The sequence below is a fragment of the Thamnophis elegans genome, chromosome 12 (genome assembly GCF_009769535.1).
Source record: "Thamnophis elegans isolate rThaEle1 chromosome 12, rThaEle1.pri, whole genome shotgun sequence".
NCBI lineage: Eukaryota > Metazoa > Chordata > Lepidosauria > Squamata > Colubridae > Thamnophis > Thamnophis elegans.
The window spans coordinates 40,730,163-40,745,739 of NC_045552.1; the positions used below are offsets into that span (position 1 = coordinate 40,730,163).

At 42.6% G+C, this 15,577-nt stretch overlaps 1 protein-coding gene across 2 annotated transcripts in view; it reads left to right on the forward strand.

Moving 5' to 3' along the window:
- The window catches only part of COL4A6 (collagen type IV alpha 6 chain), a 217,305-nt gene that overhangs the window by 119,730 nt on the left and 81,998 nt on the right, over positions 1–15,577 (forward strand). For both annotated transcript variants that reach the window (XM_032227189.1, XM_032227190.1), the window contains exons 4-5: positions 1,140–1,274; positions 3,132–3,176. In XM_032227189.1, coding sequence (XP_032083080.1) covers positions 1,140–1,274; positions 3,132–3,176 — 180 coding nt within the window. The remainder of the gene's footprint in view (positions 1–1,139; positions 1,275–3,131; positions 3,177–15,577) is intronic.

The following is a 15,577-nucleotide window of genomic DNA, read 5'->3' on the forward strand; positions in this document are numbered from 1 at the left end:
ATTACAAAAATAACTACATAAATGTGTTGTGTGTCTGCATTGGAGTGTTGATTTCTGGCAGTTGCCACAACTAGTTTCTTCAGGGTTTTTTTTTACAACAATTTTGAAAGTGGTTTGCCATTGCTTTCATAACAGGGAATGAGACAAAGTGACTGACCCAAGGTCATCCAGGTGGATTCATCCCTAAGGCAAAGCCACGACTTATTCAGAGGTCATATTCAGCAGGTTCTGACCAGTTTTGGAGAACCAGTAGCAGAAATTTTGAGCAGTTCAGAGAAGTGATAAATACCACCTCTGACTGGCCCCGCCCCCACCTATTCTCTGCCTCCCAAGTACCAGCTGATTGGGAGGAAATGGGGATTTTTGCAGTATCCTTCCCCTGGAGTGTGGAGGGAATGGGGATTTTGCAGTATTCTTCCCCTGGAGTAGGGAGGGAATCGGAATTTTACAGTATTCTTCCCCTGGAGTGGGGAGCAAATGGGGATTTTGCAGTATCCTTCCCTGCCATGCCCACCAAGCCATGCCCACAGAACCGATAGTAAAAAAATTGAATCCCACCACTGGACTCATTGTCTACCAATTTCTAGCCTGAAGCTTTTAACCCCTATACCAAACTGGCTCTCAGAAAATAATTAAAAAGAAATTGCAATCGAAGCAACATATCAAAACATTAATAATTATAACCAAGGGAGTTTCATCCACCCTACCCCAAGGTCTGGGATAGAAGCCAAGTTTTGAAGGCTTCTTCTCCTTGTAGTTCAGTGAATTAGGAGGTGTCTGTCTGAGCCACTTCTGAATATCATCTGTCTGTTGTGGTTTAAAATCCTGGCAACAGATCATACATATTTCTGTCAAGAGCATCTTTCTTACACTCTTTACATCTTGAGAAATTCTGAGAAATCAGCTTCCCAATTTCTCTGCTCACAGATTTGGTAGATATTCTTCAAAGGCTTTTAATGGCTTTTTCCTGTAGCTCTGACCATACTGATGCCACCTTCTTCACTCTTCTTCTTAAGGTAGAACATGGACCTTCAGTTGAGGGCTTTCCTCTCAATGATTTTCTGATATTGACCTTAAGGGGAACATCTGCGAAAAGACCATTGAGGAGCAAAATAAAGCATTATTTCTTTCTTCTGCAGGGTCAACCAGGGCCAATCGGGAACCAAGGATCAATGGGCATTGAAGGCTTTACTGGACCGGAGGGAGTGAGAGGACTGAAAGGAGAGAGGGGTGTATCAGGACCACCAGGTGCAGCTGGAATGAAGGGAGACAAGGTAAGTTCATTCATGCTTTTAGGGTTCTCACACACCTTCAAAGTCAATCCTGTTTTTTTTCCTTCTGCTGTAGTGGCAATCTTAAACCTTGCTGTGTCCTTTGGGATACAAGCAATATTTAATATATCCAGGGCAATAAAATTACTGGAAGTTCACCAGTTATCCTGTCTGTGTGTCTGTGTCTGTTTAATCTATCTTATCTATCTATCTATCTATCTATCTATCTATCTATCTATCTATCTATCCATCCATCCATCCATCCATCATTCATCCATCCATCCATCCATCCATCCATCCATCCATCCATCCATCTATCTATCTATCTATCCGTCCACCATCTATTTATCATCTATTTATCCATCCATCCATCCATCATCCATCTATCTATTCATCCATCCATCCATCCATCCATCCATCATATCTATCCATCCATCCATCCATCTATTGTCTGTCTGTCTGTCTGTCTGTCTGTCTGTCTGTCTGTCTGTCTATCTATCTATCTATCTATCTATCTATCTATCTATCTATCTATCTATCTATCTATCTTATCTATCCATCTATCCATCCATCCATTCAGCTATCTAGCTATCATCTATCATCTATCTGTCTAATCTTCAACATCATCCATCTATCTATGTACACCCAGACTATATTAGTGTGTGCATTTCACTAAAAGTTATTTCTTACAGCTGTGCAAATTATGTGCCACTTCCAAAGTGTCCATCAGAACCTGCCAGTAGGAGGGTCAAGGTGCTGTGATCCCTTAGGGACTCAGCATAGTTGCGCTTAGAACCTCCCAGCATTGTGTATACAAGTGTGAATCTTTACCACAATTGGAAAGCTATTTTAGCTCATGGTATGACTCAAAAGGAAAGGAAGACTGGTCTGTGTTTGTTTAACCAAAATCTCTTTATTAATAGGACTTAGCTGAAGCACTGATCTCACTGTAGTTTACAGTGCTGCTGGATTATGAAATGTTTTAAATGGTTCACAGACTTTCTCTTATCACTTCATTTGACATATCTGTAGCTCGCCCACCATCCAGGGACTCTCAGAAAGCATTTGCACAAAGAGTTAGTCATGACTGAGAACCAAAATACAACTAGGTAAAGGTAAAGCTTCCCCTCCCACACATGTGCTAGTTGTTCCCATCTCTAGGGGGCGGTGTTCATCTCTGTTTCAAAGTCAAAGAGCCAGTGCTGTCCGAAGACGTCTCCGTGGTCATGTGGCCAGCATGACTAAATGCCAAAGGTGCACACAATGCTGTTACCCTCCCACCAAAGTGGTTCCTATTTTTCTACTTGCATTTGTACATGTTTTTGAACTGCTAGGTTGGCAGAAGTTGGGACAAGTAACGGGCGCTCACACCATTACATGGTGCTAGGGATTTGAACCATCAAACTGCCAACCTTTCTGATAGACAAGCTCAGCATCTTAGCCACTGAGCCATCGCTAGTCCCTTTAAAGTACAACTGCAACAATGCAAAAAGATTGTCTATAGCAGGGGTGTCCAACTCAAAGGTTGGTCCACAGGTGTTTAGATCTGGTCCGCAGGGCTGCCTGGAAACAGTGAAGGACCGGCCTGCAGTGCTTCTGCCAGTGAAAATGGAACTTGCAAGGGCCACACACAGTCCTGCCAGGCTCCGTTTTTGACTGCAACAGCCCCCTGAAGCCCTTTGCCAGAGAAAACACAACCTTGATGCGGCCCTCAATGAAATCAGGTTTGACACCCCTGGTCTATAGCAAGTCCATCCTTGATGTTATATCTAATGTCCTATGCTAGGATGCCTTATGGGGTGGACTTAGAGCTGTAATGACCAGACCAATACTTATCTACATTCCTTTTTATCTTCTTAGGGTCCAGTGGGTGTTCCTGGATTCCCTGGAATTTATGGAGTTCCGGTAAGTCTTTTTGGATTCCCCCGGGACTTAAGTGTAGCTCTTAGTATGGCTTTTGGCCAACAACATTAAGTATGACTCTGGGTTTGAATTCAAATGCTTGTTTTTGTGGTCCTTGATGGAGGTCGATGTTGGGTAGTCCAACAAAGATGCCACGGTGAAGGTGCTCATATGAAGTTGGTAGGGCAGCTCTTATGTTCTGCTCCTAGAGGATAATTTTTGCTGCTGGTTGAAGTAGAGCAAGGACCATTACCCAGTCAGTAATGCAGCTAGGCCTGGACCATAGAATGAACATTGAGAAAATAACGTTGATGAGGTCAATAGGAGATGACAGCGACTTGATAACATGTCAAATTGAATGGCGAACTGCAAAAGTATTCGAAAGACTCACCGTCCAGTGGAAGCATCTCCAAGAGGAAGGACATATCTGGTCACTAGGCATATGTCTTTCCTAGCCAGCTTTTTCCCATTTGTTGGAAGGATTAAGACTGTTGGAGAAAATTGTGATTTTTGTCTGTTCATTGATGCATTTGCACATTTCCTAGATGTCTTACTGTATAAAGTTCTCTGGATGGGTTACTAATGAATCAACATTAAAAAACTTAAAGGCAAAGTGGAACACAAATTCCTAAAATTAAGCACCAACATCCATAAATCAACAAAAATGTCCCATCAGTCTGTCCTCATTTTTTCCCCTTATTTTTGTTCCACAAAGTATTTATGTCATGCTTCAGTACTGTAATTATGCATAAAGACACTTAGATTCATTTTATTTTACTGTATGCAACATGTGACCTTAATTAGTGGGACAGACAGTGGAAATTAGGAATTCATTTTCTCCCACTGGCAGTTTAGTTGTGTGTTTTTTTATATAATCACTCCTAACCAGAGCAGAAAATCAAAAGATTTCAGGTTATGTCCTTTTTTCCTTCCTTCCTTCCTTCCTTCCTTCCTTCCTTCCTTCCTTCCTTCCTTCCTTCCTTCCTTCCCTCCCTCCCTCCCTCCCTCCCTCCTTCCTTCCTTCCTTTTTGTCAGTACTAACAATAGAACTAATAAACAACCACTAAAGCCAGCAACCTAAACTCAGCAAAAAAAACAAATTGAACATGCAGATTTAATTTAGTTTAATTCAATCAGGTTGAGCAGAGAATTGGGGGCTTTCAAAGCATATTCTGGCTGCCCTATCTGTTTTCATTCGTTCTTTCTCTCTTTCCTTTTTAATTTTTTTGAGAGCATTAATTTTCACCGCCCCACTCCCCACCCTTATTGCTTTGTGTCATAATAACAATTAAGGATAAATACTATGGCTTAAAATGCAAGAACAGAATGAGTTCAATATGCAGTTTTTAACTAAGGGTCCTATGAAAGACTTTGGCTAGGTAATCCTCGATTTATGACTACAACTGAAAATTTCTATTGGTAAGTGAGACATTTGTTAAGTGAGTTTTGCCCCATTTTATGACCTTTCTGTTGTTAAGTTGGTAACATAGTTAGAATCGTGGTGCCGCAATGGTTAGAATGCAGTATTGCAGGCTACTTCTGTTGACTGCCAGCAGTTCAAGGTTCACTCAGCCTTCCATCCTTCCAAGGTCAGTAAAAAGAGAAGCTAGATTATTGTAGGCAATATGCTGACCATGCACTAGAATTGTATTTGCACAAAATTGGAAAATGGAAAAAAATCCCTTCAGAGGGAGGGGTAATTATGAAAATATTAGACTGTGCAGAAATGAATAGATTAACATTGGCAATCAAAGGGAAGGAAGAATCGGAATATTATAATATTCGGGGGAGATTTTATCACTGGATAGAAACCGAATATAGACAACAAGAGATATAAAATTAAAGAAATGGGGAAGGAAAGCAGATTTATAGGGGAGAAGCAGAACTGAAGTGTAATTGAAATGTAAAGGTAAATGGAAAGATAAAATGTATTAAAAATGATGGTAAATGTTAGAGATGATGACACAAAAATTGTACCCAGATGACACACTATTTGATTAATGATGCAAGATTTGTTGAATAAAAATAAACAACTTTTTCTAAAAAAAAATACACTGACCATGTAAACCACTTAGAGAGGGCTGTAAAGCCCATTGAAGCTGTATCGACGTCTAAGTGCTATTGCTATAGTTATTACGTGGATATGGCTTCCCATTGACTTTGCTTGTCAAGGGATCATATGATCCCGGAATACTGCAGCCATCATACATACATGCTACTTACCAAGCATCTGAATTTTGATCACATGGCATGACCCTGGGATTGGTCCTAAGTGTAGAAAAAAAATCCTCAGTCAGTTTTTTCAGTGCCATTAGTAACTTTGAACTGCCACTAAAGGAACTATTGTAAGTTGAGGATTATCTGTAGCAAAGATGCTACAGGAATGGCAACCAGGTGAGACACCCCAAGCAGTGAATGTATGACCACGGTGGGGATGTGAGCATAGTAGGAAGAGCCCCACAGGATCAGGATGGCTGCAATGAACGCGTGGGAGGGAAAGAGGTCACCACAGGTCCTACCAAAAAACCCAGCTCTCAGATGGACTTCATTTTGGGTGGGGGGGGAGAAGTTTTTTATTTTTTATTCTCTTACATACAATTATGAGTATACATTCACATAATTATTCTTCTTTACATTTGTCATTCTTATACATTTGTTATTCCATGTAATAGGTTATAATATACAATTTGGGCTGCTTTATTTACCATCCCTTCTGCCTGTAATAACACTACCTTTTCTCCCTCCCTTCTCCACTTCCTTCCTTCCTTCCTCCTCTCCTTCCCCTCCCCTTACCTCTCCCCTACTCCTACTCTTCCTCTTCCCCTTCCAACCCTCTCTCCTGACCTTTCTCTCCCTTCCACCCTCCGCTCCTTACCTCTTCCTCTCGTTCTCTCCTCCTCTCTCCCTTCCTTTTTCTGTTGTTATAGGTGTTTCTTTCAGATCTCAGTTTTATGTTTTACTGGGATGGTATTTCCACAAGCCCAAATATAGTTTAGTATCATTTCCTGTTCCCTTACTTTCGCTAAATACATGCCAGTTACCAAACATCTGAATTTTGATCACATGGCATGACCCTGGGATTGCTACAATGGTTCTAAGTGCGAAAAAAATCCTAAGTCAGTTTTTTCAGTGCCCTTAGTAAATTTGAACTGCCACTAAAGGAACTATTGTAAGTTTACCTGTAGTAAAGATGCTACAGGAATGGCAACCAGGTGAGACACCTCAAGCAGTGAATGTATGACCACAGTGGGGATGTGAGCATAGTAGGAAGAGCCCCACAGGTTCAGGATGGCTGCCATGAATGCGTGGGAGGGAAAGAGGTCACCACAGGTCCTACCAAAAAAAAACGGCTCCCAGATGGACTTCATTTATTGTGTTGCTACAGCTGTTGGGAAAACCTCATCTATATCGTCCGTCTCTCCCTGTATTTGTGGCTGGTTAACCACCGATGTCCCAGAAAAAGGGCCTGAAGGAGCTTCCCCTCCCCACCTGCCTGGCACATTCCCTCTTTTCCCTCCCGGGCCCTCACCCCATCCTGATGTAGATGTTTAGCTTTTCCCACGGAAGGAGGTTGAGAAGTTTGGACGTTGAGATGCATCAGTCACAGTTTTTCAGCTGAAAATACAAGGCTGGCGGAATGGAAACATTTCAGGGAGCGATAGCATATGGACTGGCTTCTATCAGCTCGTGTGTGTGTGTGTATGTGTACGTTCAAAAGCAAACCAAACAAAACCACAGGCTGTTTGAAAAGAAGGATCTGGCATGGGCTCAAGAGGCCCCTTTTAATGTTCCTAATACACAAATTTGTGCCTTCCGATTCGGCTGATTTCTCTCTTCCTTAAGTACTGTGCATCTCCTGTTTGGATTTGCTTAGAAATACGTTCCCTTCGCTGGAAGGAAAGAGCTTACATTTAGTTCAGCGTAAGTAGGATTTTGGTTACGTCCTTTTCAATTTAGATTTGGACTGGTCCATCGTCTTAAAGCTCAGAGTCGCCAAAGGCTGTCAAGAGCTTGGTTTGGCCAAGAAATTCCTTCCAGAAATTAGCAACCTTTGGTAGGGCAGGAGAAGAAGCAATGGTTGGGAACTAGTCAACAAGAGAAGCAATCTAGGATGAAGGAGAAATTTCCTGACAGTGAGAACCATTCATCAGTGGAACAGCTTGCCTTCAGAATTCATGGGTGCTCTAATTTTTATTGGATTGTGGTCTGCCCGTAAATTTGGTTCAATTTCAATCTCTTGTACATTTCCACTTAATTCTGAATTCATCCAGATCATGTCTATTCTGAACCAAGATTTGAGCATGTTAGAATAAAATGTATATTGTTTTTCCCCAGGATTCATTACTCTCCAAGTGTCCAGAATAGATAATTCTTCTAACATTTTAGTAAGAATTCCTGGTAGGGTCCTTCTAGTTTTCTTATTTATTTTACTACTTATATAGTCCAGTTCTGTATTAACAATTTTAGGGCAGGACAAGAAGCAATGGTTGGAAACTAATCAAAGAGAGAAGCAACCTAGAATGAAGGAGAAATTTCCTGACAGTGAGAACAATTCGTCAGTGGAACAGCTTGGCTTCAGAAGTCGTGGGTGCTCCATCATTGGAGGTTTTCAAGAAAAGATTGGGCAACAATTGGTCTGAAATGGTACAGGGTTTCCTGTTTGAGCAGGGGGTTGGACTACAAGACCTCCAAGGTCCCTTCCAACTCTGTTATTCTATATGTGATAAAAGATAAGATTCATTGAAGACAGGGGGATTCATTTCAACAACTGATTATGATGTTATCCATTCAGTTGTGTCCAATTCTTGGCAATTCTGTGGGCCAGATCTCTCCCCATCTTCTAATCTTGCAGTGCTTCTTTGAGTTGTTCTATGCAACTCAAACTATGGCTGGTGTCAGTTTTAATGGTGCATTTCAACAACTCTGTTTCATTCATTTCAAGCAACCACCATCAAGTTTCCCTTCGCTCATTCTTGATTCCTGGTGAAGTCATGAACACCTGAGTGTAGATTGTTGAGTTGCACTGTGGAAGGGGTGGACAGTAAGAGCTGGAGATGGTTTCTCATCCCCATTGCAGACCTGGGGTTTCTTGAGCCTCCTCCATCTAAGTCCTTACCACCTAATATTATGTTAACCAAATGTAAATTAAATTTAGTTCTGGCTCCACATTTTCTTGGAGAGAATTCAACACACCATTCAAAGGCCAAATCAGGTCTTTGTTTGAAAAAAAGTGATCTGTCATAAGGGATTAAAATACTTTCCTTAAGAGAAGACATTAGAACCCTGGGTGACTTATAGTTTTTTTGGGGGGGGTGTGTGTCACACCAAGAAGTCACATAAGGGAAATATATAAAGTGTGATAATTTTAGAAATAAAATACTGTATTTTTTCTCCTACTACCATTGTACTAGAACTTTAGATACTTGGCTACAATTCTCATTATTCTTGGTCATTCTTGGTAATAGTCTAGTGGGCATTGAATTGCCAAACTAATGTAATTGTCAAACTCGCTAAGATAGTCCAAGTCATTGCTCTTCTTTTTTTGAATTCTATTATTATTATTATGATTATCATCATCATCATCATCATCATCATCATCATCATCATCATTGGTGAGATTCACAACCTTTGAGGCTGGTTTGTAGCTCAACAGCTCGAGTCCTAACCAAGGACCTAGGAACTATTAAGGTAACGTCTGATGATATAAGCTGTTCCAAGTAGGGTGGTTTTTTGTAGTCAGAATGTTCAAGTCATCTAAATTTAGAATTTCCAAATAGTATGGTAGCCCTTTAGATATTGCTCCAAGGGCTCCAATTACAATTACAATCGGGACAACAGACCATTTCTTTTTCCATAGTCTCTCAACTTCATTTTGCAAGTCCCGGTATTTTGTGATGATGATGATGATGATGGTGGTGATGATGATGATGATGATGATTACTACTACTACTACTACTACTACTACTACTACTACTACTACTACTTTTAGATAAACTCTAGTAACAGAGTCTTGAAATCCTGTATTTCCTCTACTTTCTCTCTTATGCAATGGTGAATTACGACATAATCAATCTGATCTTCTTTCTCACTCTTTCTATTTCCTGGGCTTAATGCATGTTTTGTAATTCTCGTGTGATATTTACTCCAAGGTCATCTCTTTGGCTCTCGATAGACTAATGAGCATTGTAGCACAAGACAAAAATGGACCTGGTGGCTCAGTTGCTAAGACGCTGAGCTTGTAGATCAGAAAGGTCGGCAGTTCAGCGGTTCAAATCCCTAGTGCCGCATAACGGAGTGAGCTTCCATTACTTGTCCCAGCTCCTGCCAACCTAGCAGTTCGAAAGCATGTAAAAAAAATACAAGTAGAAAAATAGGCACCACCTTTGGTGGGAAGGGAACAGCATTCCGTGTGCCTTCAGCATTTAGTCATGCCAGCCACATGACCACGGAGACGTCTTCAGACAGCGCTGGCTCTTCAGCTTTGAAACAGAGATGTGCACCGCCCCCTAAAGTCGGGAACAACTAGCACATATGTGCGAGGGGATCCTTTACCTTTAGCCCAAGACAGCCTTGGAAAGTTGATGTGGGATTATTAGTGAGAATTGCCTTCATAGACAGTGGTCAATTAAATTATGGCAATCTGTAGTTGAAGAAAACAGCACTACTGGCTTATGTGTGTCCATAGTGAAATTCCTGAGGGCTGGCTTTGTAGCTAAATAGGAGCTTCCCTTTCAGTGAATCGTCAGTGGCAAGGAAATAAAAGTAGGACATAGTAGTTGATATATCTGGTTAGCCCACTGTGTGAAACAGGAAGCTTCAACTGAATGAGTCTTGGCATTTGAAGAGGATCTTGAATTTGTTTGACAACATGGAGCCTGAAAGGAAGCATTCCCCTTTTTAGATATGATATGAGGTTAGCTCAATGTTCTCTTCCCAGCAGCAAGCTATGCAGTGGTGGGTTTCAACTTATTTTAGTACCGGTTCACTCCCCCGACGCTTCTGCACATGCACAGAAGTGTCCGGGCGGGTGGGCGGAGCCTCCTGCCACCACCAGTACCGGTTTGCCTGATCTGGGGTGAACCTATAGAAACCTACCTCTGATGCTATGTATTACTTCAGTTCAAACTTTCAGCGCTTGTTAAAAAAAACATTCCCATTAGAAAACCAGGAATATATTCTGGATGCAAAGCAGTTCTTGCAGATCAGATAGGTTTAAGGTCATTTCCAGATCAATTGATGAATGACTGTGAGAAGTTGGGCAGATGTCTTCCATTGGCACCTCGTATGAACTTTAAGGTCTTACTCTCCTTGAAGAAAACCTAGGCTGTTTTGCATCCTTTGTAAGTGGTGGTGAGCTAACATTTATATTTAATTATTTAGCAAATATATGAAAGTAAAGGTTCCCCTCTCACATAAGCGCTAGTCATTCCTGACTCTGGGGGGCGGTACTCATCTCTGTTTCAAAGCCGTGTGTGAAGACGTCTCTGGCATGACGTGGCCAGCATGACTCAATGCTGAAGGCGCACGGAATGCTGTTACCTTCCCACCAAATGTGATTCCTATTTTCTACTTGGTAGGTTTATGTGCTAGGTTGGTAGAAACTGGGACAAGTAATGGATGCTCGCTCCATTATGCAGTGCTAGGGATTCAAACTGCCAAACTGCCGACCTTTCTGATCGACAAGCTCAGCGTCTTAGCCACTGAGCCACCCTTTGCAAATATATACGGTTACCGAACTCATACATAGGTGATTCTAGGCAACTTACAACATTAAAAAAATTGGATGAAAAGGGAAATGTCTTTAAGTTAAAAGTCCAGTTGCCTTTTGAAAAAGCATCTTCGTGACCACCATGACCTGGATGACTGAGAATCTCCGTAGACAATGAAGAGAGATGTTACCATCAACTTAGAAGCAACACTGATCTTGTACCCTGAAACTCTGAGCACCAAACTCAAGTATAAGAAAGTGGCTCCTGGATGTTTATAGGGATATGAAAGGAGAAGATAATTTCATCCCTAAATCCTGTGTAGTCTTATCTGATTATCTGCTTAGGTTTGGGACTGCTGGATTCCCTTTACAAACATATTTCTACCGGATTAGTTTATCCCCAGGAGATATCTGCAGCCTTCTGGCTATAAAACTAAATACATAAATAAATGTATGAAGGACAGCATATGTTAGCTTTGAGTTGTCGTGGGTCAGCGCCTATGTTTTATTACAAGATGCTTTGTTGATATAAAATACTACCAAGCCCCAAACAAGGAATTAATACAGAGGTTTACAATATATTTACATTTTTCCCCTTTATAGGATTAACTCTTCAGGCGGGTTGCACAAAGTCTTTTCAGTTCAAAGGACAGACTAACCTGTGGTTGCATAGCAAGGATCACATTCTACAAGGGGGGAACAATAGCTGGTTTCCCATCTGATAAAAGTTTTAAAGACTTTTATGAATGATTCTTAGTGTTCTCTGAGCTTCTTCTCTCTCCTCCTCTCTCCTTACCAAATGCAGAAAGTACCAAGAATCCCTCATTTTAACCTTGAGCTACAAATATTTTGCTTTATTGATACATTGTTGGGTGTTTGTTCCTGCAAGACTTCCTTCCTTCTTTTCTTCCTTCCTTCCTTCCTTCCTTCCTTCCTTCCTTCACTCCCTCCCTCCCTCCCTCCCTCCCTCCAACCTTCCTTCTTTCCCTCCCTCTCTCCTATCTACCTTCCTTCCTTCCTACCTCCCTGCCTTCTTTCCTTTTCCTTCCTTTCTTTCTTTCCTTCCTCTCTCCTATCTACCGTCCCTCCCTCCTACCTCTCTGCCTTCCTTCCTTCCCTCCCTCCCCCTCCCTACCACCTTCCTTCCTTCCTCCTCCCTCCCTCCTCCCTCCGATCTACCTTCCCTCCACCTCTCCTACTTCCCTTACTTCCTGCCTACCTCACTGCCTTCTTTCCTTTTCCTTCCTTCCCTCCCTCTCTCTCTATCTACCTTCCCTCCCTCTTCCCTCCCTGCTTTCTTTCCTTTTCCTTTCTTTCTTTCTTTCTTCCTCCCTTCCATCCATCCATTATCATCACCATCATCATCCTTTTTGGCAGTGCTCTTTGGCTTGTTGCACATTAATTGTCTAGTAAAAGGAATTCCTTTCAGGCTTGTTTTTAAAAGTGATACAGCCATATTTTAAAGTGGTGGTCATATTTGGAAATGTTTAATTCATGCCAGGAGCTATTTTCCATAATGAGTTTGACTTACACTTGGTAGCTGAGCAGCTTTCATTTTATTATATATTTATTCTCAATCAGAAAAATCTTTTTTAAAAAATCAAGTTTGTTCGTCCATGATCATCACATAAAATGATTTCAGTTCCAGGTCTGGCATTAGGCCTTTGCAATTAAATACATAATTTGTGCTCATGACATTCATCCTGTAGATTTTCAAACTAAGTTTCTTACCTAAACAGATATAAAGCCACCATTTAAGCTTCTTACGTGAAAAAGTTGTCTGGGTAAAATGTTCTTCACTTGTTTTATGATGATGATGACATTTCAAAGGATAAAGAACAGTCAGAGTGCCCTAAATATTTGGATAGGTTTGTTGGCATTTAATGGAGAAAGAATACACTTAAAGTTACTGCAAACCTAGCGGTTGACTGGCCTCATACATCAACCTTACAGTTCTTAGAAACACAATAAATCTTTTTAGTTTCTGTAATAGACCAAATGTATAAATCGTGCAAAGTGAGGCTTCTCAAATAGTTGTCCCAAGGGTGCTTTTTCAAAAGGCAACTGGACTTCCTTGTTTTTTTCCCTTGAAAACCTTTTGCTTCTCATCCAAGAAGCTGCTTCAGTTCCATTCTTCTTGAATGAGAAACAAAATGTTTTCAAGGGGGAAAAAAACACAAGAAAGTCCAGCTGCCTTTTCAAAAAGCACCTTTGGGACAAGGTGACCTCTCTGCGGCTTTCGATACCATCGACCATGGTATCCTTCTGCAACGACTGCGGGAGGTGGGGGTGGGAGGCACTGTCTTACGGTGGTTCTCCTCTTACCTCTCGGACAGGTCGCAGTCGGTGTTAGTCGGAGGGCAGAGATCGACCCCTAGGCCCCTAACATATGGGGTGCCACAGGGTTCGGTCCTGTCCCTCCTACTTTTTAATATCTACATGAAACCGCTGGGCGAGATCATTCGACGACACGGGATAAAATACCACCAGTATGCGGACGATACACAGATACACAGTTGTATCTGTCTGCCCCTTGCCAACTCAATGAAGCGATGGATGTGATGAGCCAGGGCCTTGAGGCTGTTAGAGACTGGATGGGGGTTAACAAGCTTGTACTCAATCCAGATAAGACCGAGTGGCTGTTGTGCTTCCCTCCCACTAATTGGCCAAGTGTTCCATCTCTCAGGCTGGGGGTTCAAATACTACGCCCCTCAGATAGGGTCCGCAACTTGGGAGTCCTCCTGGACCCACAGCTGACTTTTGAACATCATTTGTCAGCTGTGACCAGGGGGGCATTTGCCCAGGTTCGCCTGGTGCACCAGTTGTGTCCCTACCTGAACCAGGAGGCTCTCACAACAGTCACTCGTGCCCTTGTGACCTCTAGGCTGGAGTACTGCAATGTGCTCTACATGGGGCTGCCCTTGAAGAGTATTCGGCGACTTCAGCTGGTCCAGAATGCAGCCGCGCGAGCGATCGTGGGTGCACCTCGTTTCACCCACGTAACACCTATCCTCCACGAGCTGCACTGGCTGCCTGTTGATCTCCGGGTGCGCTTCAAGGTGCTAGTTGTCACCTACAAAGCCCTTCATGGTATTGGATCTGGGTACTTGAGAGACCGCCTACTGCCAATTACCTCCACTAGGCCAATAAGATCCCATAGATTAGGCCTCCTCCGAATTCCATCAGCCGGTCAATGTCGACTGGCAACTACCCGGAGGAGAGCCTTCTCGGTGGCTGCTCCGACCCTCTGGAACGAACTCCCCGTGGAGATTCGTACCCTCACCACCCTCCAGACCTTCCGCGTAGCCCTTAAAACCTGGCTGTCCCGACAGGCCTGGGGCTAAAGACTTCAACCCCACCCGAATAGTATGACTGTTGCACTTTTTAACGATGTATTGTCTTCATGTATGTAACTTGTTTTGTCCTTCCCTCCCCCTGAATTGTGAGCCGCCCTGAGTCCCCTCAGGGAAAAGGGCGGCATACAAATAAAGTAAAATCCAAATCCAAATCCAAACCATGACCTGAATAATTGAGAAAATCCATAGACCTTCTCGAATAGTCCACTATCTGCTTAATCTCAGTTATCCTGTTCTTAGTAGAATTCCTTTCTTGTCCTCTATATTCTCAGATGATAAATTCTAAATGTTCTCTAGAACATCTTGAACTCCATCCCATTGAACCCTTCAGCCCCAATGGGAGACATCCCTGTTTACTCACCCGTCTTCTCCCCTTCTGTGAGGCAGAGGGCTATGTGTGTTAAGAAGATTTATATATTTCCCAAAGAACCTGAAGGCAGGGCAAGAAGCAATGGATGGAAACTAATCAAGGAGAGAAGCAACTTAGAACTGAGGAGAAATTTCCTGACAGTCAGAACAATTAATCAGTGGAACAACTTACCTCCAGAAGTTGTGGGTGCTTCAACACCAGAGGTTTTTAAGAAGAGATTAGAGAGCCATTTGTCTGAAACGGTATAGGTGGACCTATGACATGCGTGCCAGAGGTGGAATGCAGAGCCTTCTCTGTGGGCATGTGTGCTGTTGCCAGCTGAGCTTCTGGTTTCTGGTGCACATGGTCTTTGTGTGCGCCAGAGCACCGGAAAATGGTCTGAAAACTGCCTAAAAAACAGCCCAAGAACAGGCTGTTTTCTGGGTTATTTTCAGGCCATTTTTGTGCTCTTTATGGCCCAAAAATGGCCTGAAAACATGTCAATTAATGGCTTGAAAATGCCCTGAAAATCCGCCTGAAAATGGCCAGAAAAATGGCCAAAAAACAGGCATGCGCACCAGTCAGCTGGTTTTCAGTGCTCCAGTGCATGCAAAGACCAGCTGGCTGGCATACATGTTGGTGCCAAAAACCCAAAGACCAGCTGGATGGCATGCACATATGCACTGGCCAGCTGGCCTTCAGGTTTCTCCGCGCTGTGCCACGCATGCACGCGCATTCTGGTTTGGACACTTGGTGCAAAAAGGTTCACCATCACTGATACAGGGTTTCCTACTTGAGCAGGGGGTTGGACTAGAAGACCTTCAAGGTCCCTTCCAAATCTGTTATTCTGTTATTTGGATGCACGGAGGGGATTTAAGGTTGCCCAGGGAGCTCTGTATTTTTGCATGGTGGCAAAAGACTAACCTGCCTCTTGGAAATATGCTATCAAAATCTCCAATCCCTGCAGATGCAGCCGAAACACACACCCTTC